This window comes from Nicotiana sylvestris, chromosome 2 (assembly GCF_000393655.2).
Source record: "Nicotiana sylvestris chromosome 2, ASM39365v2, whole genome shotgun sequence".
Classification (NCBI taxonomy): Eukaryota; Viridiplantae; Streptophyta; class Magnoliopsida; order Solanales; family Solanaceae; genus Nicotiana; species Nicotiana sylvestris.
The window spans coordinates 46753546-46778251 of NC_091058.1; the positions used below are offsets into that span (position 1 = coordinate 46753546).

At 41.8% G+C, this 24706-nt stretch overlaps 1 protein-coding gene across 1 annotated transcript; it reads right to left on the reverse strand.

Moving 5' to 3' along the window:
• Positions 1–245: 245 nt before the first annotated feature.
• On the reverse strand, positions 246–22318 carry LOC138884879 (uncharacterized). The gene is made up of 3 exons (XM_070165741.1): positions 22264–22318; positions 21746–22008; positions 246–371 (listed from the first exon to the last, which is right to left on the reverse strand). The coding sequence occupies exons 1-3, from the start codon at positions 22316–22318 to the stop codon at positions 246–248; spliced, it is 444 nt and encodes a 147-aa protein (XP_070021842.1).
• Positions 22319–24706: the final 2388 nt, after the last annotated feature.

The following is a 24706-nucleotide window of genomic DNA, read 5'->3' on the forward strand; positions in this document are numbered from 1 at the left end:
AATATTTGAGAACTGAAAATTCTGGAAAAACAGAAACTGGAAAAGAATTTTGTTCGATAACTCAGACAGACAAAACTAGAAGTTGCATTCTTTCCTGTTGTTTTAATTTCACTACATCTGGGCCTGTTTGTGCAACACTGATTTCTCCCAACTGAGTCTGCTTGGTTGTTGTTTGTTATACTCGAGAACTTGGTCTAGTCGGGGTGTTGATCCCACTCCAATTGTTTTGTGAGTTGTGGCTGCTGCTATTCTGTCCTGTTGCTACTGCTAGTCCTGTTTCTTGCTGTTGCTGATTTCCCCATCTTCTTCTCCTTCTCCTTTGCATTTTCAGTATTTCCAGGTACACATTTCAAGTCCCATTTTGGTGTTAACTGTAACAGTTCCAAAGCATGAAATGAAAGAAGTTTTTGAAGAAAGTTTAGATGTCTGTTTTTGCAATGCTCATGGCATATTGACTTCTCTGTATAAATCAATTAATGTGCAATTCAAAAGTCTAGTTAGTTAATACTTAATTGAGTTTCAGCCTCTTGTATCTTAGTTCATAGATGTTTGTTGACATGAGTTAAGTAATAGTACAATACGTAGAATTGTACAAATATTTGGCATAGTTACTGACCGGATTCCTGTTTAGTTATAACAATATGCATAGGATAAAATGCTTCCACCTTCACAATGATGCTCTGTTTTATTTCAGTTTCTTTCATCAGAAACCCGCTAGGCAGTATATAGGAGCACGTTCGAACCCCCAGTGGCAATAGTGTCTAGTGGGTTAATTCCCTTAATCTAGCCTAAATAAGTCTAATTCGATTCAAGAGATGTTTTGTATATAAGCACAACATTTTGTCATGTAATTTCTTTGTCAGATTAGAACATTTCTCATAAAGTATGACGTTTTCTTACTTTATAAATAATTAATCAGAAAGTAATAAGAACTAGGCCCAAAGCATATACTTGAATCAATATGTATCTTCCTTTTCCTATTTTAGACTAAACATAACAAAGATGTAGTCTCTGCAGGTTTATCCTTTTAGATAAAATGAGGCGAGCCTCGACAAACAAAAATGCACAAGCTGCGGGGCCCTCAATAAATAATCATAATATTTAGAATTCAGGATAAGCTATTTAGTGAATTTCATGGCTTCCTACAAAAAATAATAATGCGCTAGACTCTTTAGGCGCGACTTAATTAAATGACATTCTTAAACCCGGGTGCACATTGATGTGATCCGAATCCAAATCTCAATGGAGTCGAAGTGTGTTTAACAATTACGGGTGCATTGATTGCAACGTAGTTCGAGATACATTTTCACGACGTTGCAATTCTATAAAAAATAAATAATAATAATAAAAGTGGTTTTTAAAATCAATAAAAGCACATAAGTCACAACATGTATTTAAATCAGATATTTAGCCATTATAACAATTTAAGCGACCGTGCTAGAACCACGAGATTCGAGGGTGCCTAACACTTTCCCTCGGGTCAACAGAATTCCTTACTTAGAATTTCTGGTTCGCAGACTTCATTTGGAAAAGTCGAAAATTTCCTCGATTTGGGATTCAAGATAAACCGGTGACTTGGGACACCAAAAGCCAAACCTTTCCCAAGTGGCGACTCTGAATTAAATAAATAATCCCATTTCGAATATTGTCACTTAAATTGGAAAAAACTCCCCTCGCGCATTTAACCCTTCGGGGCGGGGCGCGCAAAAAGGAGGTGTGACAACTCTGGCGACTCTGCTGGGGAAATTAACCCAGAACCACTGGTTCAGGATTCAAGAATTCGAGCTTAGAATAATTGTTATATTTGGCTTTATTATCTGATCTTTATTACATGTTTTTGCATAACGTGCTAAATGTTGTCTTTTACCGCTTTGATATTATCTGAACTGTATATAAACTGTGCCGAAACCCTTCTCTTCTTACCTCCGGGGAGAAGCTCGCTGGTCGAGACTCCCTATTCTGTTAGTGTCAATACCTGAAATAAGAAAGAGGTCGGACAAGTTACAAAGCCGGACGATCTCGCGGGTCCCCGGTACGTAGCCCCCTCCTCGACTCGAGTTGTCCGCTCGGGTACACAGTCTAGAACAAATACCCAGGTTACGAACCTAGAATAACTTGACTTCATGCCGGATCCCTAGTAGGAACGCTTATTTGCATCATGTTGCATTTGGCTTAGGGGACTCAACACAGGGGTTGGGTCCGTCTAGGACAGGCAACCTGAAATGAAAAGACCACCCTGCTGCATCCTATTTGTTTTGCGCATTTATTTGCTTCGGTTCCGCATGCTTACCGGTTTCTAAAAAAAAGAGGAAAAATAGCAGCGTAGGGAGATAATTACTTATTTTGGAAAAATAAAACCAATGTCCAAGTAGTGTCAAAACCTCGCCGGAATTTTTCTAAAAAAAAAGAATAAAAGCAAAATTTGTTTTCTTAGTTTGAATTAAAAAAAAATATATACAAAAATTTTCTTTTCATCATTTCCAAAATCAAAAAAAAAAGAAAAAAAAGAGGTATTTATTTAAGAGAAAAAAAACGGAAATTCATAATTCAAAAAAAAAACGTTGTTTCTTTTGTAGTACCCCTTTTATAAATTCAGACTAATAGTCCAAATATTTCCAAAAAAAAAATAATTAGTAATAAATATTTTCTTTAATCTTTATCTCTTTTCAAAAAAAAAATAATAAAAATACGTATTCTTGATTTTTAGGTTTATTTGGTTTTCTCTATTCACGATAGCCCGAACTACGCCAGTTTGATTCTCACCGGATGTGAGATACGTAGGCAACCCTCGTCGGGTTCAACCCCATTTTTGCTAAAATAGCCAAAATCAATAAATAAATAATAAATGTGTCAAATTTTAAAAGAGTCGTAAATAAATCGGGTGACGTTGTTTTGTCATAAATAGCCGAATGTTCCCGAAAGGGACGCCGGAAGGCTGACTTTGCTTAAACAGCCACCTTTGGGTCTTATTTAGCATTTTATCCAATAGACCCACACAGCCTCAAAATCTTCGTCCCCGAAGTGTTTAAAGGCCGTGTTCAAAACTTGATCCCCTCTGTAAAAATATTTTTGAGTCAGTCATTTTTGTTAAAATCACCTTAATAAATGTGCAGGATGAGCACGATGCAAAATGAACATTTTTCAATAATGACCAAAATCCCTGTCAAGTTACGGCTATGGTGGAATGATCTAGGTGTTGAAGGACAAAATGAGGTTAAGAAATATCTGAAAGGTCTTGTGGGTCTGTTGGAAATCCAGCCTCGGGGAGATATCATAAGAGCTTTGGTTACCTATTGGGACCCGGCGCACAATGTTTTCCATTTCTCTGATTTTGAGCTCACCCCGACTTTGGAAGAAATGGCCGGATACATCGGGAATACTGAACTTCCGTTGAGGGAAAAATACTTGGTCGCCCCGAGAGTCGTCACGGTACATCAGTTCCTGGATTCATTGAAAATACCTAGAACAGTCCACAACCCGGATCTAGCAGCCGAATTCTGTACTCCATGCTTCATATATGATAGGTACGGTCACGAGGGGGATTCAATAATCCAATCAACAAACTGTGCAGCAAAGGAGTTCGTCAGAAGTGGGACGAGCACAGACGGGTAGCGTTCATGATAATATTCCTGGGCCTTCTGGTATTTCCAAGGAAAGATGGAAACATTGATTTGAAGATATCTGGGGTCGTCAGCACTTTACTCACGCAAAGTGACAGTACTCTCGCGCCTATGGTGGTATCCGACATCTTTCGAGCTCTCACAGCTTGTAAAGCTGGGGGAAATTTCTTCGAAGGTTGTAACTTGCTCCTACAGATATGGATGACCGAGCACCTCTGCCATCATTCCGAGATTTTGAGCCATGGTTCCCCGGAAAAGACCCGCATAGAAGAATCTTACACGAGAACCAAAGAGATCATTTTGCCCAAAGGAGTCCTGGCATGGACCTCGTTCTTTCAAGCTCTTACTGCCAGCCAAATACAATGGACGTTGGGATGGTTGCCCGTTGATGAGATCTTATATATGTCGGCAGCTAAAACTCATTTCTTGCTGATGGGGCTTAAGAGCATTCAACCTTACGCACCCGGCCGAGTTTTGAGACAGTTCGGAAGATGCCAGACAGTACCTCATGAGGAAGATCTTAGCGCTCAAGCAGTTGAGATAAGTCCTAACGGACAGTTCCCAGAAGCAAAGATTCGCCAAATCTGGAATGAGGGTCAATATTTGAAATCAGATACTTGCGTGCGGGATCGAGCCAAAGGAGAGACGGCGCCAGGTTACCTTGCATGGTATAGAAGGGAACTTGAGCATGAAAGGCCAGCTAAGAGACCCCACATCCGGAATTTCACCGAATCATCGCAAAGACAGTGGGATTGGTTAGCGAAGGAAAGAGGCTATTGCGCCGAAATCAGCAGGTTGAAGCAACAAGTAGAAAGCTTGAAATATGAGCACAATGTGCAAACTGCTACCAATTTGGGAGAACGGAACGGGTTAGTTCAGGAGAACGAAATGCTCAAAGCCCAGATCAAACAGATAAGGGTGGACGCGGATAAACAACCAAGGCGTCGATAAGACGAGCAGCTGATAAAAAGGCTAAAAGGTGAAATCAGGGAATGGCAAGATAGTTTGGAGAAATCTGAAAACGTCATAGCAGAGCTCAGGGCACAGTGGGATGCAAGAGCAGATGAGCATCGCCGATACCTGAATCAATTGGAAGGCAACCACGAGAAGACTACTGCTAAAATAAAGAGAGAGATGGCTGCACTTGAGATCAAAGCAGCTAATCAGGCCAAGGGTTTCCGAATTGAGAGCAGATACTGGTACGACTCAATAGCCCAGATAAAGTTGGAAGTACGGCGACTGAAGCATCAGCATATACAGGATGCTCAAGTATTCAAGATATGTAGCGATCAGATAAAACGCCTACTCGTAGAGAAAAAGCAAACCAGAGATAGGATCAAGGCCATTGCCCATGCCATCACCAGACGATGTCTACGATGTGAGAACATGTCCAGCGTTACCGTCCTCTCGGCAGTAATGGGTTATGTCAAGCAGACTATGCACGAGCTGGAGCAACTCGAGAGGGATCTCACGCCTAGGACTGCGGCGAGGCCGAACGATGCCCCGCGGACACCAATTTTCAAAACCATAATGCACTCATAAGTCAAATCTGTATCTTAGCATTTTTGCCTATTTTTCCCATAAGGGTGATTTTAGTCTATTTTGAATCTAGGTTTATTTTCAAAGTTCGCTTTTTCTTTTGCAAAATGTGGTTTGTAATGGAACATTTTTCAACAATAAAGAGGTTGTTTCTTTTACGATCGTTTGTGTTTTTCGAACTACGTAATGATCTGATTCACGTAGGCATCGTGATACGTAGGCAATCCTCATCGGATCCGGTCGCATCTCTTTTACTGCAAAATAAAAAAAATAAAAGAAAAACAAAAGAGAAAAAGAAAAAAAAGAAAACTAATAAAAATGCCGGAAGGACGCATGCTCCCGTAGCAAACATATAGTAATCCACTTAACTATATAGGTGCATCATGCCCAACGTGAGATTAACTATCTGTTATTTGCTGCAAATTAACCGTGCGTTTGCCGATGAGTTTCCAGGGTTTTGGAAAGACGGTTGGTTTGGTGAAAGTCTGGCCTCGCACTCATACTTCACGAGGTCAAGGAGAAGTGTTCAACTACCTGTTGTTAGGACCAGAAGCAGTACTCACACTTACTTCACCAGGTCAAAAGGAAGTGTGGAAATGTCTTCAGAAATTCCATTGCAAACAATCCCTGTTTCCGAGGAAAGCTCGATCTCAGCCGTCCTCACACCTGAATCCGCAACTGCGGAGGAAAATAGAATCCTACGGCTCCGCATGCTGGAAATGCTGGACGACTGGAATAATGGGAAAGAGCCACCAAGTGTCGTCCCCGGATTCCCTGAATTATTCTCCAGGTCAAGTGGGACTTCTAATGTTCCCATAAATTATCCTGCTACCCCATTCGGGTACCCAGCCACCTCAGCCTTCTCTGCTGGATCGCCTTCTGAGCCTCATCCCCGAATGTCGGCCACTGATGCAAGCATGAACATCTTTACTGCATCGCCTTGCCCGATCATGGCACAGCCAGCCACGTACAAGCCAAACTTTGACTTATCCTCCTTTACATTCCAAGCACCATCGTTCTCAATGGAACCAACTAGGTTCACTACCAGTACTAATCCTCTACCGCCTCAGTGCGAGCTTGCACCTGGGCAGGATCAGAACCCCAGAGTTGCAGAACAAAATGAGATTGCTAAGAGAATGAGAAGCCTTGAACAAAGTTTGAAGAATATGCAAGGATTGAGTGGACAAAAGAGTGTCTCTTACGCCGACCTGTGCATGTTCCCTCACGTGCACCTGCCAACGGGTTTCAAGACCCCAAAATTCGAGAAATACGATGGGCACGGTGACCCCATTGCACATCTTAAGAAATACTGCAACCAATTACGGGGAGCCGGCGGAAAAGAAGAACTGCTGATGGCGTATTTTGGGGAAAGTCTAGTAGGGATAGCTTCGGAATGGTATATGGATCAGGAAATGTCCCGATGGCATATATGGGATGATCTCGCCAGAGATTTTGTAAAACAATTCCAGTATAACATCGACATTGCGCCAGACCGAAACTCTCTGTCGAATTTGAAGAAGAAACCTTCGGAAAGCTTCAGAGAATATGCTATTAAGTGGCGTGAACAGGCGTCGAGAGTGAAGCCTCCCATGGATGAAGTGGAAATGGTCACTACCTTTCTCCAGGCTCAAGAGTCTGACTATTTCCAAAACATGATGTCAGCCATGGGTAAGCCATTCGCGGAAGCAATCAAGATTGGAGAGATGGTGGAAAATGGTTTGAAAACAGGTAGGATTCTGAGTCAAGCAGCCATAAGGGCGACCTCCCAGGCCGTCCAAAGCGGGTCCGGAGGAACGACAAGGGGGAAGAAGAAGGAAGAAACGACTATGGCAGCCTCTGAAGCAAGGGAGTATCGTCATCCCAGGCCCCATTTTCCGGAAAGAGCCCCACAACACTACTACCCCCACTCAAATTTGGCATATGCTCATCAACCTTATATGGTCATGAATGCCCAACCTTATAACCATCCACCACAACAAGCCAACCGAGGCCCAGCTCCACCTCCCAGAAATCAGCCTCCTTACCGCAACCACTATAACCCACAACCCCCGCAGAATAACTTTCGCCCTCAGGAGCCACCTCGACGGCGGACTTTCACGCCCATCGGTGAACAATACTCTACTTTGTTCCCGAAGCTAGTCCAGTTGGGTTTCTTACAACCAATCCCTCAAACGAGGCAAAACCCAACATCACCTTCTTACAAAGCCGGAGTCAGATGCGCCTATCATTCAGGGGCCGAGGGACATGATACAAATGACTGCTGGTCGTTGAAAAGAGTGGTCGAAAATTTGATAGAGCAAGGGAAAATAGTGCTAAGGGACGAGGAAATCCCGAACGTAACTAACAATCCATTACCTGCTCACAATAATGGGCCGCTGATCGGAATGATTTGTGAAGACAAAGAGTTCGATCCTGCTTTGAAAGCTATAATTGCCATTGTCGACACGGGGAAGAGGCCCGAGACAGACCAGAAACCAGAAAAGGGGGAGGAGGCCAAAGCTATAAAGAAAGTGCCGGAAAAGAAGTTGGAAAAGAAAGTGGTACCGGTAAAGGATGAAGTTCTTTACATACCACGAGGTCGAGCTGAGAAGACGCAGAACTTCGGGATCAAAAAGACAAAACCTATGTACGTACCGAAAGGGGCCTATGTGGTCCGGGGGACGATTCAACCACCTCGGCTGAATGAGCCAGTGGTTATCGGACGCGTGCCACAAAAGCCAATGACCAACCCATCCACAGTGCCGTGGAATTATCAAAAGACTTTGGTGATGTACAAAGGTAAAGAGGTCATGGGAGAACTTCCAGAAAATACTTCCATAGGAAGGTATTCAAATACCCAAGAACTGAACAACGCCACACAAAGGCGCTTCCCGCCAAAGAAGCCCGTGAGTGTTGAAGAAGCGAAAGTGTTCTTTCAACAAATGAAAATGCCGGATTACGAAGTAATAGATCAGCTGCGCAAGTACCCTGAGCAAGTATCCATGCTGTCATTATTGATAAAGTCGACCGAGCATCAAAAGATCCTACTAAAAACCCTGAATGAAGCATATGTACCGGTCGAAACCTCGGTGGAGCAACTAGAGCGGATGACAGAAAGATTCTTCGCCGTCAACCAAATCTCTTTCAACAAGAACGATTTACCCCCGGAAGGAGCAGCACACAACAAGGCCTTGCACTTAACAGTGAAATGCGAGGACTACTATGTCAAGCGGGTAATGCTGGATGGGGGATCAGGTGTTGACATTTGCCCGCTCTCCACGCTACAAAGAATGGAAATTGGGGCAGGAAGAATCCGACCCAACAACGTCTGCGTGAGAGCTTTCGACGGCATCAAGAGAGATACCATGGGAGAAATAGACCTGTTGTTGGTCATAGGACCAGTCGAATTTCGAGTAACCTTCCAGGTGATCGACATGGACACATCCTACAATTTTCTCCTTGGCAGACCTTGGATCCATGCGGCAGGAGCCGTTCCTTCCACTCTTCACCAGATGGTGAAGTTCGAGTATGAAGACCGAGAGATCGTGGTCCACGGGGAAGATAAGCATGCCATTTATCGGGACCCATCCATCCCGTACCTTGAACCGAGAGAAGGAAGCGAACATACGGTCTATCAAGTTTTCGAGATTGTACTGGCAGAGCAGCACGAAGAGGGAATACCCTGCCCCCAGCCTTTCTTGTCTAACGCCTCGTTTATGGTGGCCAAAGAGATGATCCGGCACGGACTTAGGCCAGGAAAGGGACTTGGACGAACCCTTCAGGGAATAACAGAACCCATTACTTTGCCAGTCATCAAGAAACCTTTTGGACTAGGTTTCAAACCTACTCCTGCAGACGAAGAATGGGCAAAGAAAAGGAGAAATGAGGGTTGGAAGTTACCTCAACCGTTGCCAGATTTATATGCAACTTTCATCAGGCTAAGGTACGTTGAAGAAGAAGATGATGAGGTCTTCACAACTGAGGAAATCGAGGAGATATGTGGGGCGATGAGAGAGATGCTCTCCGAGGTCCACATGGTTCAACTAGGTGAAGGCACAAGCACTGCTGAGATACTGTACATAGGGCCAAACGCCCAACTTCAAAATTGGGAGGCCACGCCATTCCCGACTAGACGGAAGTCCGGGTAGACCTGTCCTGCCACCTTTCCTGTGTCACAAGTTATCTCCAGGACATAACTTGAACGTTTTCTCCTTTTCAATTGTTGTTTTGAATTCCTAAGTTGTAAACATTGTTGTCTTCCAACTTTCCAAAGAACAATAAAAAAAAAATCATCTTTGCTTTCCCATTATTTCTTTTGTTCTAATTTTTTGTTATTTTGCCTTTTATCTTTCTTTTCAGTCCTAATAATGCGGCTTTAAATATGACATGCTTGCGGACTTCACGCCCAGATCACAATGAGCTATTTAACTGCGAATTAATGAACCCAGAACCAGAATATGATGCGGAAGAGGCTTTTAGGGAGATAAACCGAGAGTTGGAATATTTCGAGAATAAACCTAAGCCAAATCTGAATGACACTGAACCGGTAAATTTAGGAACCCCGGAAGAAATCCGGGAGACCAAAATAAGCATTCACACGGACAAGAAAACGCGAGAGGCGATAATTCAACTTCTTTTTGAATTTAAAGACGTGTTTGCTTGGTCATATGATGACATGCCGGGTCTAGGTGTTGATCTAGTGGTTCATAAATTGCCGATTCATCCTGATTGTCCTCCAGTTCAACAAAAGCAACGAAAGTTCAAAACTGAGGTCAGTGACAAGATTAAAGAGGAGATCACCAAACAATTGAAAACGGGAGTGATTCGGGTAGTCCAATATACAACATGGTTGGCGAATGTGGTTCCAGTACCAAAAAAGGACGGGAAAACTTGGGTATGTGTAGATTACCGAGATCTGAACAGAGCAAGTCCTAAAGATAATTTCCCGCTGCCCAACATCCACATCCTCGTTGACAATTGTGCCAAACATGAGATACAGTCTTTTGTGGATTGTTATGCTGGGTATCACTAGGTATTGATGGATGAAGAAGACGCCGAGAAAACTGCCTTCACTATGCCTTGGGGCACCTACTGCTACCGGGTCATGCCATTTGGTTTGAAGAATGCTGGGGCTACTTACATGAGGGCCATGACTGCCATTTTCCATGACATGATGCATCAGGAAATAGAGGTGTACGTGGATGACGTGATAGTCAAGTCCAGGACGCAGGATAATCACATCCAAGACTTGAGGAAATTCTTCGAGAGGCTAAGGAAGTATGACTTGAAGCTAAACCCAGCCAAATGTGCTTTCGGAGTTCCGTCGGGCAAACTTTTGGGCTTCATCGTAAGCAGGAGAGGTATCGAGCTAGATCCAACTAAGATAAAATCCATCAGAGATCTGCCTCCCCCAAGAACAAAGAAAGATGTGATGAGTCTTTTGGGCAGGTTGAACTACATCAGTCGGTTTATTGCCCAGCTGACAAGCACGTGTGAGCCCATATTCAAGCTGTTAAGGAAAGATGCGGCGATCAAATGGACAACTGAGTGTCAAGAAGCCTTTGATAAAGTCAAAGAATACCTTTCGAATCCCCCAGTCTTGGTCCCTCCAGAACCAGGGAGGCCACTTTTCTTGTATCTGACAGTCTTGGAGAACTCTTTCGGCTGCGTCCTCGGGCAACACGACGTAACCGGAAAGAAGGAGCAAGCAATCTACTACTTGAGCAAGAAATTCACCGGCTACGAGGCCAAATTGGAAAGGCCCATACATCATAAGGAAGATACTGCCGAGAGGAGCATTGTATTTAGGCGATATCGAAGGAAATGACCCCGACACAGCAGTAAATGCAGATGCAGTCAAAAGATACTACGTCTAGATCATACTCCAATGGTCTTGACACATTTGAAAATGGCGAAGGTTTTATCCCCCACTACTCCCAAACACTACCCAATCCTCTCTACAACAAAATAAAAAAAAATAAAGAAAAAAAAAAGAAAAAAAAAGAAAACAAAACAAAGCATTGATTGAGGCCTGAACTACGTTTGACTTGATTCCGAAAGGATATGTAGGCAGCCTCTCCCTGAGGTTCAGTCACACCAACAATAAAATCCCATTCACCCTGAAATTGAAACAGGGGCACGTCGAGCAGTTGGGAAGTTAGTATCATCTACCTCTCTTCACCAAGTACAAGCCTTCAAATCAATTACCAAAGATAGTGGGAAGCCAATAAGCATCACAAATGGAAACCGGCACACTCTGAGTTGAGAGAAATAAAATGAGAGAGTCTCGGCGGTGAAAACCTTCGGGCACCACGAGGCGACGGGAGAAGAGAAACCAAAATGAGAGAGCTTGTTTTGTAAAAACTCACAAAGAGTGCTATCAAGCGATGACAGGAAGAGAAATGAGAGAGGTCAGCCAGCGAAAACCCGCAAAGGGCGTTGTTGGCCGAAAAAGAATGACTCCACCCCAAGAAGGTCTCGATAACGTTCCACCGGTTTGGAATCACAGATCCGTTCTGGTTCAGAAAAACGTAAGTTCATGGAACGGTCAGGCGCCTAGTCCAAAGAGCATGTCATGTCATTTAAAGCCAGCGTTATCTTCCTCAGATAAGTCTTTCTCGTCCCGAAAAAGACACTCCCTTCCTGAAATTTGTTTTTCTCCTTTCTTTGCTTCTCTTCAAATCCCTTTTGTGTTTTAACCCCAAGTTCAGGATACACCGGAAAGGGCAGGTGGCAGGTTTGTTTGCACGGGATCCCGTCTCATGAAGGAAAACGCCTCATTTCGTTGGTACGATTGCCCAAGCCCGATGGATCATGACGTTTGATGGTGTTTAAAGAGGAAAGAGAGAAATCTTCCCCAGCAAGTCCGCCTTCGGACAAATCCCCACAGAGTCTCCCCCTGTACAAATCCCCACAGAGTCTCTCCTTTGGTACAATCTCCCACAGAGTCTCCCCAATAAAAAAAAAAATGGAATCTCCCCAGCACATCCCAGTGAGTCCCTTTGTAAAAATTCCCCAACAAGCTTACCCCAACAAATCCTAGAAAGCCCGCTTTGAAATAAATCCCCAGCATGCCCCATTGTACAAAATCCACACAAAGAATCCACTTTGTAAATATTCCCCCACAGAGCTTCCTTTTTGTACAAATTCCCACAGAATACCTCCAATAAAATCCCCGTTGAGAACCTCCAAGCAAAATGGGACACACAAAAAAAAAAAATTGAAAAAAAGGAGAGCCTTACGAAGCAAGTCATCACAGAATCTGGAAACACAAGCCTGGGCAGTCTAAAGGTTTCGCCATTCGAATCAAATCAATGGCGGGACTTCGCAACAGAAATAGAGACGCAACAAAGCAATTGGGAACGATCAAGGTCACCGAACCGACCGTCATTTCCGAACTAACAATTGTTCTTTGTCTGAAAAGTTGAAACAGGTATAATCCAAGACAACCGTGCAAGAAGCAGGTGTCGCCCAAAGAGGAAGGTACATGGGTACAAGAAATATTTTGGTAATAAGGAATTCACTCGAAAGGTAAGTTTCCACGAAACTCCATTTTATCTTCTACTAAAATAAGAAAATTCAAAAAAAAAGGGGTCGCTTAGTATGCTCGAACTTTGTCCCCAGCCAGTCAGCATTAGGGTTTTAAACCCTAAACTGAATTTTTCCTTCAGCCAGCATTAGGGTTTAAACCCTAAACTGAGCTTTTCCATGTAATCAGCATTAGGGTTTTAAAACCCTAAACTGAATTTTCCTTTTAGTCAGCATTAGGGTTTTAAACCCTAAACTGAACTTTTTCCATTCAGCCAGCATTAGGGTTTTAAACCCTAAACTGAGCTTTTCCATGCAATCAGCATTAGGGTTTTAAAACCCTAAACTGAATTTTCCTTTTAGTCAGCATTAGGGTTTTAAACCCTAAACTGAACTTTTTCCATTCAGCGAGCATTAGGGTTTTAAACCCTAAACTGAGCTTTTCCATGCAATCAGCATTAGGGTTTTAAACCCTAAACTGAATTTTCCTTTTGAGCTTTTCAATGTAATCAGCATTAGGGTTTTAAACCCTAAACTGAATTTTCCTTTTAATCAGCATTAGGGTTTTAAACCCTAAACTGAATTTTCCTTTTAGTCAGCATTAGGGTTTTAAACCCTAAACTGAACTTTTTCCATTCAGCCAGCATTAGGGTTTTAAACCCTAAACTGAGCTTTTCCATGTAATCAGCATTAGGGTTTTAAACCCTAAACTGAATTTTCCTTTTAGTCAGCATTAGGGTTTTAAACCCTAAACTGAACTTTTTCCTTTCAGCCAGCATTAGGGTTTTAAACCCTAAACTGAGCTTTTTCCTTTCAGCCAGCATTAGGGTTTTAAACCCTAAACTGAGCTTTTCCATGCAATCAGTATTAGGGTTTTAAACCCTAAACTGAATTTTCCTTTTAGTCAGCATTAGGGTTTTAAACCTTAAACTGAACTTTTTTCATTCAGCCAGCATTAGGGTTTTAAACCCTAAACTGAGCTTTTCCATGCAATCAGCATTAGGGTTTTAAACCCTAAACTGAATTTTCCTTTTAGTCAGCATTAGGGTTTTAAACCTTAAACTGAACTTTTTTCATTCAGCCAGCATTAGGGTTTTAAACCCTAAACTGAGCTTTTCCATGCAATCAGCATTAGGGTTTTAAACCCTAAACTGAATTTTCCTTTTAGTCAGCATTAGAGTTTTAAACCCTAAACTGAACTTTTTCCTTTCAGCCAGCATTAGGGTTTTAAACCCTAAACTGAGCTTTTCCATGCAATCAGCATTAGGGTTTTAAACCCTAAACTGAATTTTCCTTCAGTCAGCATTAGGGTTTTAAACCCTAAACTGAACTTTTTCCTTTCAGCCAGCATTAGGGTTTTATACCCTGAACTGAATTCTTCCTTTAGTCAGCATTAGGGTTTTAAACCCTAAACTGAATTTTTTCCTTTCAGCCAGCATTAGGGTTTTAAACCCTAAACTGAGCTTTTCCATGCAATCAACATTAGGGTTTTAAACCCTAAACTGAATTTTCCTTCAGTCAGCATTAGGGTTTTAAACCCTAAACTGAACTTTTTCCTTTCAGCCAGCATTAGGGTTTTAAACCCTGAACTGAAGTTTTCCTTTACTCAGCATTAGGGTTTTAAACCCTAAACTGAATTTTTCCTTTAGTCAGCATTAGGGTTTTAAACCCTGAACTGAATTCTTCCTTTGTTCGGCGTTAGGGTTCTAAAACCCTAAACTGAACCTTTCCCCAGCTAGTCGGCATCAGGGCTCCAACCCTGAACTGAGCATGCATATCCTCTTTCATCAATTTTATGAACTTCCTGGCAAATAATTAACGAAATTTTCCTAGTGAAACTGGGGCAGAAAATTTCATTCGTTTGTTTTCTCCCGCAGGTCTAACCTCGAGCCACATGGATCGAAACGACCCATGAGATGAGTCCCACTTCAGAATCAAAGAAGAAAAAGAAAAGAAAAGAAGATGTCCCGAGATATCGGAGTAAATGGAAGGCAGATTGACTCCAACATTTGATTAAGGTCCTGAACCCTGCCGATCGCGTCTCACTCGGTATCTCGGAGATTAAACAAGTTGCCGCAACTCGCAAGCATCAAGATTCAGATCGAAGTCTACAAGCAGAATCAGCTAAGACCCAAGATCAAGTCGTAAAAGAATCATAGATAGGAATCTTGTAACTAGCAGTTGACATGCATATAAGTAGTTAGTTCAGTTTCCAATTTTCGTTTGGTTGTAATAAGGCGGTCAGTGACGCAGCAGTGACAACAGCAACAGCAGTAGCAGCAAGCATTGCAATCCCATGGTAGTCCCAGCTACCAAAACTTCCCGAACTACATTGACCTGATTCCTGTTTAGCCCAGGATATGTAGGAAATCTTTGAAGCAAGATTCGGTCAGATCTTTCAAAAAACATGCTTCATACGGAGTAGTCCATAGGCAAAAATCGCTCATACACGCTCACTTTATCTTTGCACGAAAACTCTTCGTGTTTCCGAACAAAGAGGGACAGCTGTGAGCACGTGATTTTTGCTTCACGAGACAATCGCTCCAAAAGAAAACAAAAATAATAACAATTGATCCTGTTGTACAATTTTTGGATTTTTACATGGCACTTTGTTAATTACGTATGACTTTGGCCCATTTTTACTTTATTAAAACAAAATACAAAAGTGTACGTGTCATGCATAATCTGAACCGTAACATGGTTGCTAAATAGAAAAGCATAAACAGGCATCTTTGTCCGTGATTTTGTTTTGTTTAATTTTACCTGTTTTGAATTATTTTAATGTGTGTGCAAATAATTGTATTAGGTGTTTATTTTAATTTGATTTTACTTAGTTTTGTATTTTTATAATAAAAGAAAAAGAAAAAAAAAAGAGAAAAAAGGCCCTTCCCTTCCGGACTTGGGCCAATTTGTTAAAATTGGCCCAAACAAACAACGTCCAAACCAGGCCTGCCCGGTCCACACCAGCTGATACCCAGGGTGTCCAAACGACGCCATTTTGGTCCAAACTGATCTGGGCCGTTGATCTTAGATTGATCAACGGCCAAGATCGCCTCCCCATAACCCACAAATGACCCCGACCCGTTTCCACCCGGACCGACCCAAACCCTCTAAAAGATGAAACGACACCGTTTCCCTCAAGATGAAGGATCCCGCCCCTTCATCACATCTCATCCAACGGCCAGGATCCGCCCACCCACTAACTATATAAGTCTCTAACCTTACCCTGCCCCCCATCTGATACCCCAGCTTCCGTCTTCAACCTCATCCCCATCAAACCCTAGAGCCGCCCCTGTATCCTTCACCATAGAAACCCGGCGGCATGAACGCCGGTGACCTCCACCTGAACACCATAGAACCCCTCACCACCCTGAACATGGACCTGTTGACCGTTTAGTTCGAATCATCCTCTAGGTCCTCGAATCTTCATTTGAAGATTCGAGTCAAAACTCGATCTACACCGTTTAACCCCAGCTTCACACCAGACACTCCCCAGACCCCCCTCGTGACCAAACCATACTTGGTTTGGTCCGAATCTGATCAGGGAAGCATGAATCCCAGATCTGAGTTTTGGAACTGGGTGATTCCTCATCACTGGTCCGTGTCTTGTTCAAACCGAAGGATTAAGGTCTAATGGACCTTAATCGAAGTGTTTCTCATCTGAGAAACACTTCGATTAAAGTCCATTCAGCCTTAAGAAAGGTCTGTCCGAGTCCGAGTTAAGGTTTTGATCTTTTGCAGTTTAAGGTGAGTTCTTTCTTTTCTTATTTGTTTTGGTTCATTTGATTGTTGTAAGGGTCTGTTCATGTTCTGTTTGTGTCCTCGACTTTTATCAACTGTGCCTTGACCACTTTGCCTGAACCTCTGTTGTTCGATTAAGCCCTTCCATTTGTTCTGATAATGTGTATGTAAGTGTTGTGCAATTAGCTGATTTTCAAATTTGGACTGACTAGTTGACTCCTCGAGTGCAATTCTGCTTAGTCAATATAATTCGAATCATGTATCGATACTATTTAAATGTCTGATTTTTGGCTACGATTGTGTATGTTAATGCTAATATAGTCGAGTCGACATGTGTCGTCAATTAGTTTCAACTGTCTGAACAAAATAAATCGATTTGCTTCTGTTGAACATTGCCTGAATCAATTAAGAACCAAGTTCAGTTACTTATAATTGCTAATTTGATTTCAGAAATCTAAGGTTAGGCTGTAATGGTAATCTGAACTGGAGGGCATGTGCACGACATGGGCATAAAGGCCCTTTTTGAATTAAATAGTTTGACAGCATGTGCTGTCAGACTACATCCTGCTGCCCATGTTTGCTTTTAGTTAATAAAATGGAAAGTTAAGCCTGCCAAGGGAATGATGGGGTTTAATACTTAATTAGCTAAAGTAGAACTGAAATGGAAGGCACATGGGAGGGGTATGGTGATATTCTAAACAGGCTGTTAAAAGGGGTAGTGTTAAGGCTTATAAAAGGAGGAGGAGCTGGAGATAAGGGAGAGGATAGAGGGACAGAGATATACACACGGACCCTAAGATTAGAGGAAAAAACACACACACACAATAGAGGGAGGCACACTGATAGGAATATTTTGAAAGAAAGAGAGGGTGATACACATTGAGGGATATATACACACACACGACACACAAAAGAGACAGAACTCAGATTGAATATTTGAGAACTGAAAATTCTGGAAAAACAGAAACTGGAAAAGAATTTTGTTCGATAACTCAGACAGACAAAACAAGAAGTTGCATTCTTTCCTGTTGTTTTAATTTCACTACATCTGGACCTGTTTGTGCAACACTGATTTCTCCCAACTGAGTCTGCTTGGTTGTTGTTTGTTATACTCGAGAACTTGGTCTAGTCGGGGTGTTGATCCCACTCCAATTGTTTTGTGAGTTGTGGCTGCTGCTATTCTGTCCTGTTGCTACTGCTAGTCCTGTTTCTTGCTGCTGCTGATTTCCCCATCTTCTTCTTCTTCTCCTTTGCATTTTCAGTATTTCTAGGTACACATTTCAAGTCCCATTTTGGTGTTAACTGTAACAGTTCCAAAGCATGAAATGAAAGGAGTTTTTGAAGAAAGTTTAGATGTCTGTTTTTGCAATGCTCATGGCATATTGACTTCTCTGTATAAATCAATTAATGTGCAATTCAAAAGTCTAGTTAGTTAATACTTAATTGAGTTTCAGCCTCTTGTATCTTAGTTCATGCAGGTTCGATACTGGGTTTCGGTATAGATTCTTTTGATGATTGTTGAGAAAAACTAATAATCCTTTTTGAGTTCAATTAGTAGTAATTTTCATAATAAAACAGCCGATTTCTTTTATCAATTTCAAATAGTTTAGAGTGTTAAGAATAGAACTTGGAGGTCGTTAAACATAACTCAATATATGTTGTTAGTTTGTTTGCAATCTCACTTAGCGAATTAATAAGCATATTCACTTGTTGAAGACAAAGCATGCGGTAACCCTCACCTCATGAACAATCAATCAGGTAATCAAACAAGTTTAGGTTCGGCAAACATAATAAGGATTCAGTCCGTATTTGTCCAAACCAGCAAAATTCGGCATCATCCTTTTCTTTAAAGATAAATGTAGTAAAGACGTAGTCATTGTAGGGTACCCTTCTAAAATAATGAGACGAGCCTCGCCGAATAAAAAGGCAAATTGCGGGGCCCTCAATAATTGGTCATAATAAATACTTAGAATTTGGGATGGACTGTTTAGTGAATTCCACTGCCTTCCCCAAAGATAATAACGCGTTAGACTTTTTAGGCGCGACTTAATTAAATTACATTCTTAAATTCGGGTGCGCATTTATGTGACCCAAATTCAAATCTCAACGGAGTCGAAATGTGTTAACAACTACGGGTGCATTGATTGTGACGTGGTTCGAGATGCATTTTCACGACGTTGCAATTCTATAAAAATAAATGATAATAATAAAAGCGGTTTAAACTTAATAAAAGCACATAAGTCACAACATGTATTTAAATCAGATATTTAGCCATTATAACAATTTAAGCGACCGTGCTAGAACCACGGGATTCGAGGGTGCCTAACACCTTCCCTCGGGTCAACAAAATTCCTTACTTAGAATTTCTGGTTCGCAGACTTCATTTGGAAAAGTCGAAAATTTCCTCGATTTGGGATTCAAGATAAACCGGTGACTTGGGACACCAAAAGCCAAACCTTTCCCAAGTGGCGACTCTGAATTAAATAAATAATCCCATTTCGAATATTGTCACTTAAATTGGAAAAAACTCCCACCCGCGCATCTTACCCTTCGGGGCGGGGCGCGCAAAAAGGAGGTGTGACAGCTCTGGCGACTCTGCTGGGGAAATTAACCCAGAACCACTAGTTCAGGGTTCAAGAATTCGAGCTTAGAATAATTGTTATATTTGGCTTTATTATCTGATCTTTATTACATGTTTTTGCATAACGTGCTAAATGTTGTCTTTTACCGCTTTGATATTATCTGAACTGTATATAAACTGTGCCGAAACCCTTCTCTTCTTACCTCCGGGGAGAAGCTCGCTGGTCGAGACTCCCTATTCTGTTAGTGTCAATACCTGAAATAAGAAAGAGGTCGGACAAGTTACAAAGCCGGACGATCTCGCGGGTCCCCGGTACGTAGCCCCCTCCTCGACTCGAGTTGTCCGCTCGGGTACACAGTCTAGAACAAATACCCAGGTTACGAACCTAGAATAACTTGACTTCATGCCGGATCCCTAGTAGGAACGCTTATTTGCATCATGTTGCATTTGGCTTAGGGGACTCAACACAGGGGTTGGGTCCGTCTAGGACAGGCAACCTGAAATGAAAAGACCACCCTGCTGCATCCTATTTGTTTTGCGCATTTATTTGCTTCGGTTCCGCATGCTTACCGGTTTCTAAAAAAAAGAGGAAAAATAGCAGCGTAGGGAGATAATTACTTATTTTGGAAAAATAAAACCAATGTCCAAGTAGTGTCAAAACCTCGCCGGAATTTTTCTAAAAAAAAAGAATAAAAGCAAAATTTGTTTTCTTAGTTTGAATTAAAAAAAAAATATATACAAAAATTTTCTTTTCATCATTTCCAAAATGAAAAAAAAAGGAAAAAAGAGGTATTTATTTAAAAGTAAAAAAAAAACGGAAATTCATAATTCAAAAAAAAAAACGTTGTTTCTTTTGTAGTACCCCTTTTATAAATTCAGACTAATAGTCCAAATATTTCCCAAAAAAAAATAATAATTAGTAATAAATATTTTCTTTAATCTTTATCTCTTTTCAAAAAAATAAAAATAAAAATACGTATTCTTGATTTTTAGGTTTATTTGGTTTTCTCTATTCACGATAGCCCGAACTACGCCGGTTTGATTCTCACCGGATGTGAGATACGTAGGCAACCCTCGTCGGGTTCAACCCCATTTTTGCTAAAATAGCCAAAATCAATAAATAAATAATAAATGTGTCAAATTTTAAAAGAGTCGTAAATAAATCGGGTGACGTTGTTTTGTCATAAATAGCCGAATGTTCCCGAAAGGGACGCCGGAAGGCTGACTTTGCATAAACAGCCACCTTTGGGTCTTGTTTAGCATTTTATCCAATAGACCCACACAGCCTCAAAATCTTCGTCCCCGAAGTGTTTAAAGGCCGTGTTCAAAACTTGATCCCCTCTGTAAAAATATTTTTGAGTCAGTCATTTTTGTTAAAATCACCTTAATAAATGTGCAGGATGAGCACGATGCAAAATGAACATTTTTCAATAATGACCAAAATCCCTGTCAAGTTACGGCTATGGTGGAATGATCTAGGTGTTGAAGGACAAAATGAGGTTAAGAAATATCTGAAAGGTCTTGTGGGTCTGTTGGAAATCCAGCCTCGGGGAGATATCATAAGAGCTTTGGTTACCTATTGGGACCCGGCGCACAATGTTTTCCATTTCTCTGATTTTGAGCTCACCCCGACTTTGGAAGAAATGGCCGGATACATCGGGAATACTGAACTTCCGTTGAGGGAAAAATACTTGGTCGCCCCGAGAGTCGTCACGGTACATCGGTTCCTGGATTCATTGAAAATACCTAGAACAGTCCACAACCCGGATCTAGCAGCCGGATTCTGTACTCCATGCTTCATATATGATAGGTACGGTCACGAGGGGGGATTCAATAATCCAATCAACAAACTGTGCAGCAAAGGAGTTCGTCAGAAGTGGGACGAGCACAGACGGGTAGCGTTCATGATAATGTTCCTGGGTCTTCTGGTATTTCCGAGGAAAGATGGAAACATTGATTTGAAGATATCTGGGGTCGTCAGCACACACCTCCACAGTTCAACCGGAATTTCGTCTGGCCCGGTAGCTCTGCCCCTTCTCATCTTACGCATTGCCTCCATGACTTCATCGATCTCAATGTCCCTACAATTACTTACTTCATGGTGACTGTCGGCATTCCTCGATTCCCCAAGTATAATATCCTGATCCCCTTCTTCACTTAGAAGTTTATGAAAGTAGGTCTGCCACCTCCTCTTAATCTGGTCATCTCCCATCAAAACTTTGCCGTCATCATCTTTTATGCACCTCACTTGGTCCAGATCCCGAGTTGTCCTCTCTCTCGCCTTAGCGATTCGGAATAACTTCTTCTCCCCACCTTTGTTCCTTAGTTCCTCATACAGACGAGCAAAAGCTGTCGTCTTAGCCTCCGTCACTGCCATCTTCGCCTCCTTCCTATCTACTTTATACCTTTGACTGTTCTCTCTCTTCTCCTCCTCGTCAGTCCTCCCTACTAACCGCAGGTAAGCCGCCTTCTTTGCTTCCACTTTACCTTGGACAACTGCATTCCACCACCAATCCCCTTTGTGGCCACCATTGTGGCCCATAGATATCCCTAACACCTCTCCCTCCGCCTTTCTTATACAGTCCGCCGTCGTTGACCACATTGTGTTTGCGTCCCCACTACTTCTCCAAGCTCCTATTGCCGATAACCTTCCTTCCAACTCCTTAGCTTTATCCTTAGTTAAGGCTCCCCACCTAATCCTGGGGCGTCCTTGTACTGACCTCTTCTTCCTCCTTATCCTAATACAAATGTCCATCACCAAAAGCCTATGCTGCGTTGAGAGGGTATCACTTGGGATAACCTTGCAGTCCTTGCACAACCTCCTATCGCATCTCCTGAGAAGGAGATAGTCAATCTGAGTCTTCGCCACCGAACTTTGGTAAGTAACCAAATGTTCATCCCGCTTCATAAAACTCGAGTTCGCAATGACTAGATCGAAAGCCTTGGCAAAGTCCAACAGCGAAATGCCCCCTCCGTTCCGCTCGCCGAAACCAAAGCTGCCATGCACCTCATTGTACCCACCTGCAGATGACCCAATATGACCATTGAAATCTCCTCCTATGAATAACCTCTCAGAAGGCGGTATACTACGAACAATCTCATCCAACCCCTCCCAAAAGCGCCTCTTAATATCCTCATCCAAGCTTGTTTGCGGTGCGTACGCGCTAACGACATTTAAAGTACCCTCACCCACCACCAACTTAATAGTCATTAGTCTATCATTCACCCGCCTGACCTCTACCACAGACTCTCTAAGATGGTTATCTACCAGGATACCCACTCCATTCTTACCCCTCAGGACACCAGAGTACCACAACTTATACCCATCCATGTTTTTCGCCCTCAATCCGACCCACCTAGTCTCCTGGATACACGCTATATTAATCTTCCTCTTCTGCAGAATTTTCGCCAACTCTATGGATTTACTCGTTAGTGAACCTATGTTCCATGACCCGACTCTTAACCTATAGGCTCCCTTGCCCCCTCTACCTCCCCTGCTACCCGACCCACCCCCTGACCCCAGCCCCACACTCTGCCCCACCCGAGGACATGCCCTTATTCTATCATCCCAGACTGCAGCCACTACACCTACAACAAGACTCGCTAGTGCACAACGTACACAAATCAAACTAGAAGGAAACAAGTGGTAACTAGTATCCTAGTTGAAAGGTTTAACTATTGCGAAGTAAAGTAACAGTAATTTAGCTAATACCAAAAGGGAAACGGTAAAACAGGAGGTACCAACTCCCGAAAACAAAACCTGTGGCTGATTTGTTGTACTCGATGTAGTTGTACGCTCACGCACCACTTCCTACCGCCCTTTGCTGACACTCGCCCAGGTTGCTCTCCTTTGCCAGTGCTCGTGCGCCCAACTTGTCTCCAATACTCCGAGAATTCCTGAAAACACAGAAAATACCACGACCCAAAAACCAGAAGGAGCTATCACCGCTACCACTGGTATAGCCCCAACTATATAAATGTAACAGGAAAGGAGAAGAAGAAAACGAGAATATAAGGGAATCCTTCTGTTTTATTTATTTTGGCTAAGAGCAGGAAGGGAATCCTCAAATTTAGAAAATGAACTGAAATCTACCTTAGAAACATTTACAATAGTAAACCATCCTTAAGTTGAGCTAAAACATAGGCTATATTAAACAATTTAGCCTATTATCAACACCCCACACTTAGCTTATTGCTAGTCCTCGAGCAATCCACTATATTCTTTTTAGAGAATTCTTCACTCAACCATTTCCCCTCACGCATTACACCTAGAACATTGTACATATATTACGCCTAGCAGTGAACAATCCTAGCCTCAAAGTCAACTCTCAGGTGCCATGCAATATTCACACTTCCTCAAAGTTCTCTAAACAGAAATCAAGACTTGCTTCTCCGTCACGATTCATATGCCCTCACAATTACATCAACAAAAACTGAGTTCAATCCACCACATTCAATTCATATATTCACATATATCAAGGAAATCACTCACTCTCACAAAAGAGGTCACATGCATGCAATTGGTACCATAAGCTTGCCCTTAATGTAAATCTCCACTAAGGTAGGCTAGCTCGATCCAAAATCAATTAGGACTTTTTCATGGTTGTAATGTGGGCTAAGGGACGGGTAGGATGTATTTAGGAATAGTGACTCAACCCCTAAGCACTTTAACACATCACACGAGCAATTTTCAGCATAAATTCTTCAACCCACTTCTCATTTATACACAATATCATCCCACAAATACGCCCTTCTTCTTTAAGCACTCTATTAATTCATTCCCACTAGCTAGAGCAAAACACAATGTAATTATCTTTTTTTTCTCTTCTTGTTACTCAATTTCTGCTAGTGGTGTATTCGTTTACAACATAAGTGCCCCTTTCATCCTTTTATTGGTTCCACTCAAAAGCCACCCCACAATTATTTCCTTCTTACTTCTTTTAGCGCTCTTCTCACAATTAAAGTGCTTTAAGAGGTAAAAGGATCAAAACAATGTCAATTAAGAACAAAAGGGTATAGGCTTGTAATGCGGGTGCCAAACAAAAAGTCTAAAGGCTCAAAAGGGTTAACTAGGGACAAATTTTATTTTTAATAAGCAATTAAGCTCAAAAAGGTCAAAGAAAGCCTAACATCATTTTTTAAACCGAGCATCACCTCAAATTTCGCTTCAACTCACATACCGAGCAAGTTCTAGACATAAGTACAATACATGGACTACACAAATACTCACCACACATGGCATATGACTCATTCCAGATCAGTTCATCAAGACACTCCATTACGAGCATTCAATTTAGTACAAACATACAAATTAAGACACTTTCAGTGAGATTCAACAATTAAGACTAAGCTCGTTACACTCTAGGGTCTAATGTGTTTAGGTGTGTCAACGCTATGAGTTCTCTTCTATAGCTTGCATCCCTTTATTTAATATACAAATAAAAAAAAATGAAAACAGAAATTAAAAACTACATATGCCCGGTTCAAAATAAACCCTTGGAAAAGAACCGTGGCTTAAAGAAAAACCAAGGGGGATTTGTTATACTACCTAAAAATAAAAAATAAAAATAAAAATCTTTTTGTTGTTTTCTATAAGCTCAGTCCCTCAAGAACTCCTATCTAAAAGAATCCGTTTTCGGGCCGCGCCAATATAACTACTAAAAAAATATATTTAAGAACAGACAACAATTACTCCAACAATACTAAATCACCAAAACAT

Coding starts and splice junctions, on each gene's coding strand:
- LOC138884879 (XM_070165741.1), bottom strand. CDS start 22,318: ATGGATGGGTATAAGTTGTGGTACTCTGGTGTCCTGAGGGGTAAGAAT. Junction 22,009..22,263: donor GAGGGGTAAGAATGGAGTGG/GTATCCTGGTAG, acceptor GGTCATCTGCAG/GTGGGTACAATGAGGTGCAT. Junction 372..21,745: donor CAACGCAGCATAGGCTTTTG/GTGATGGACATT, acceptor GAACTGTTACAG/TTAACACCAAAATGGGACTT.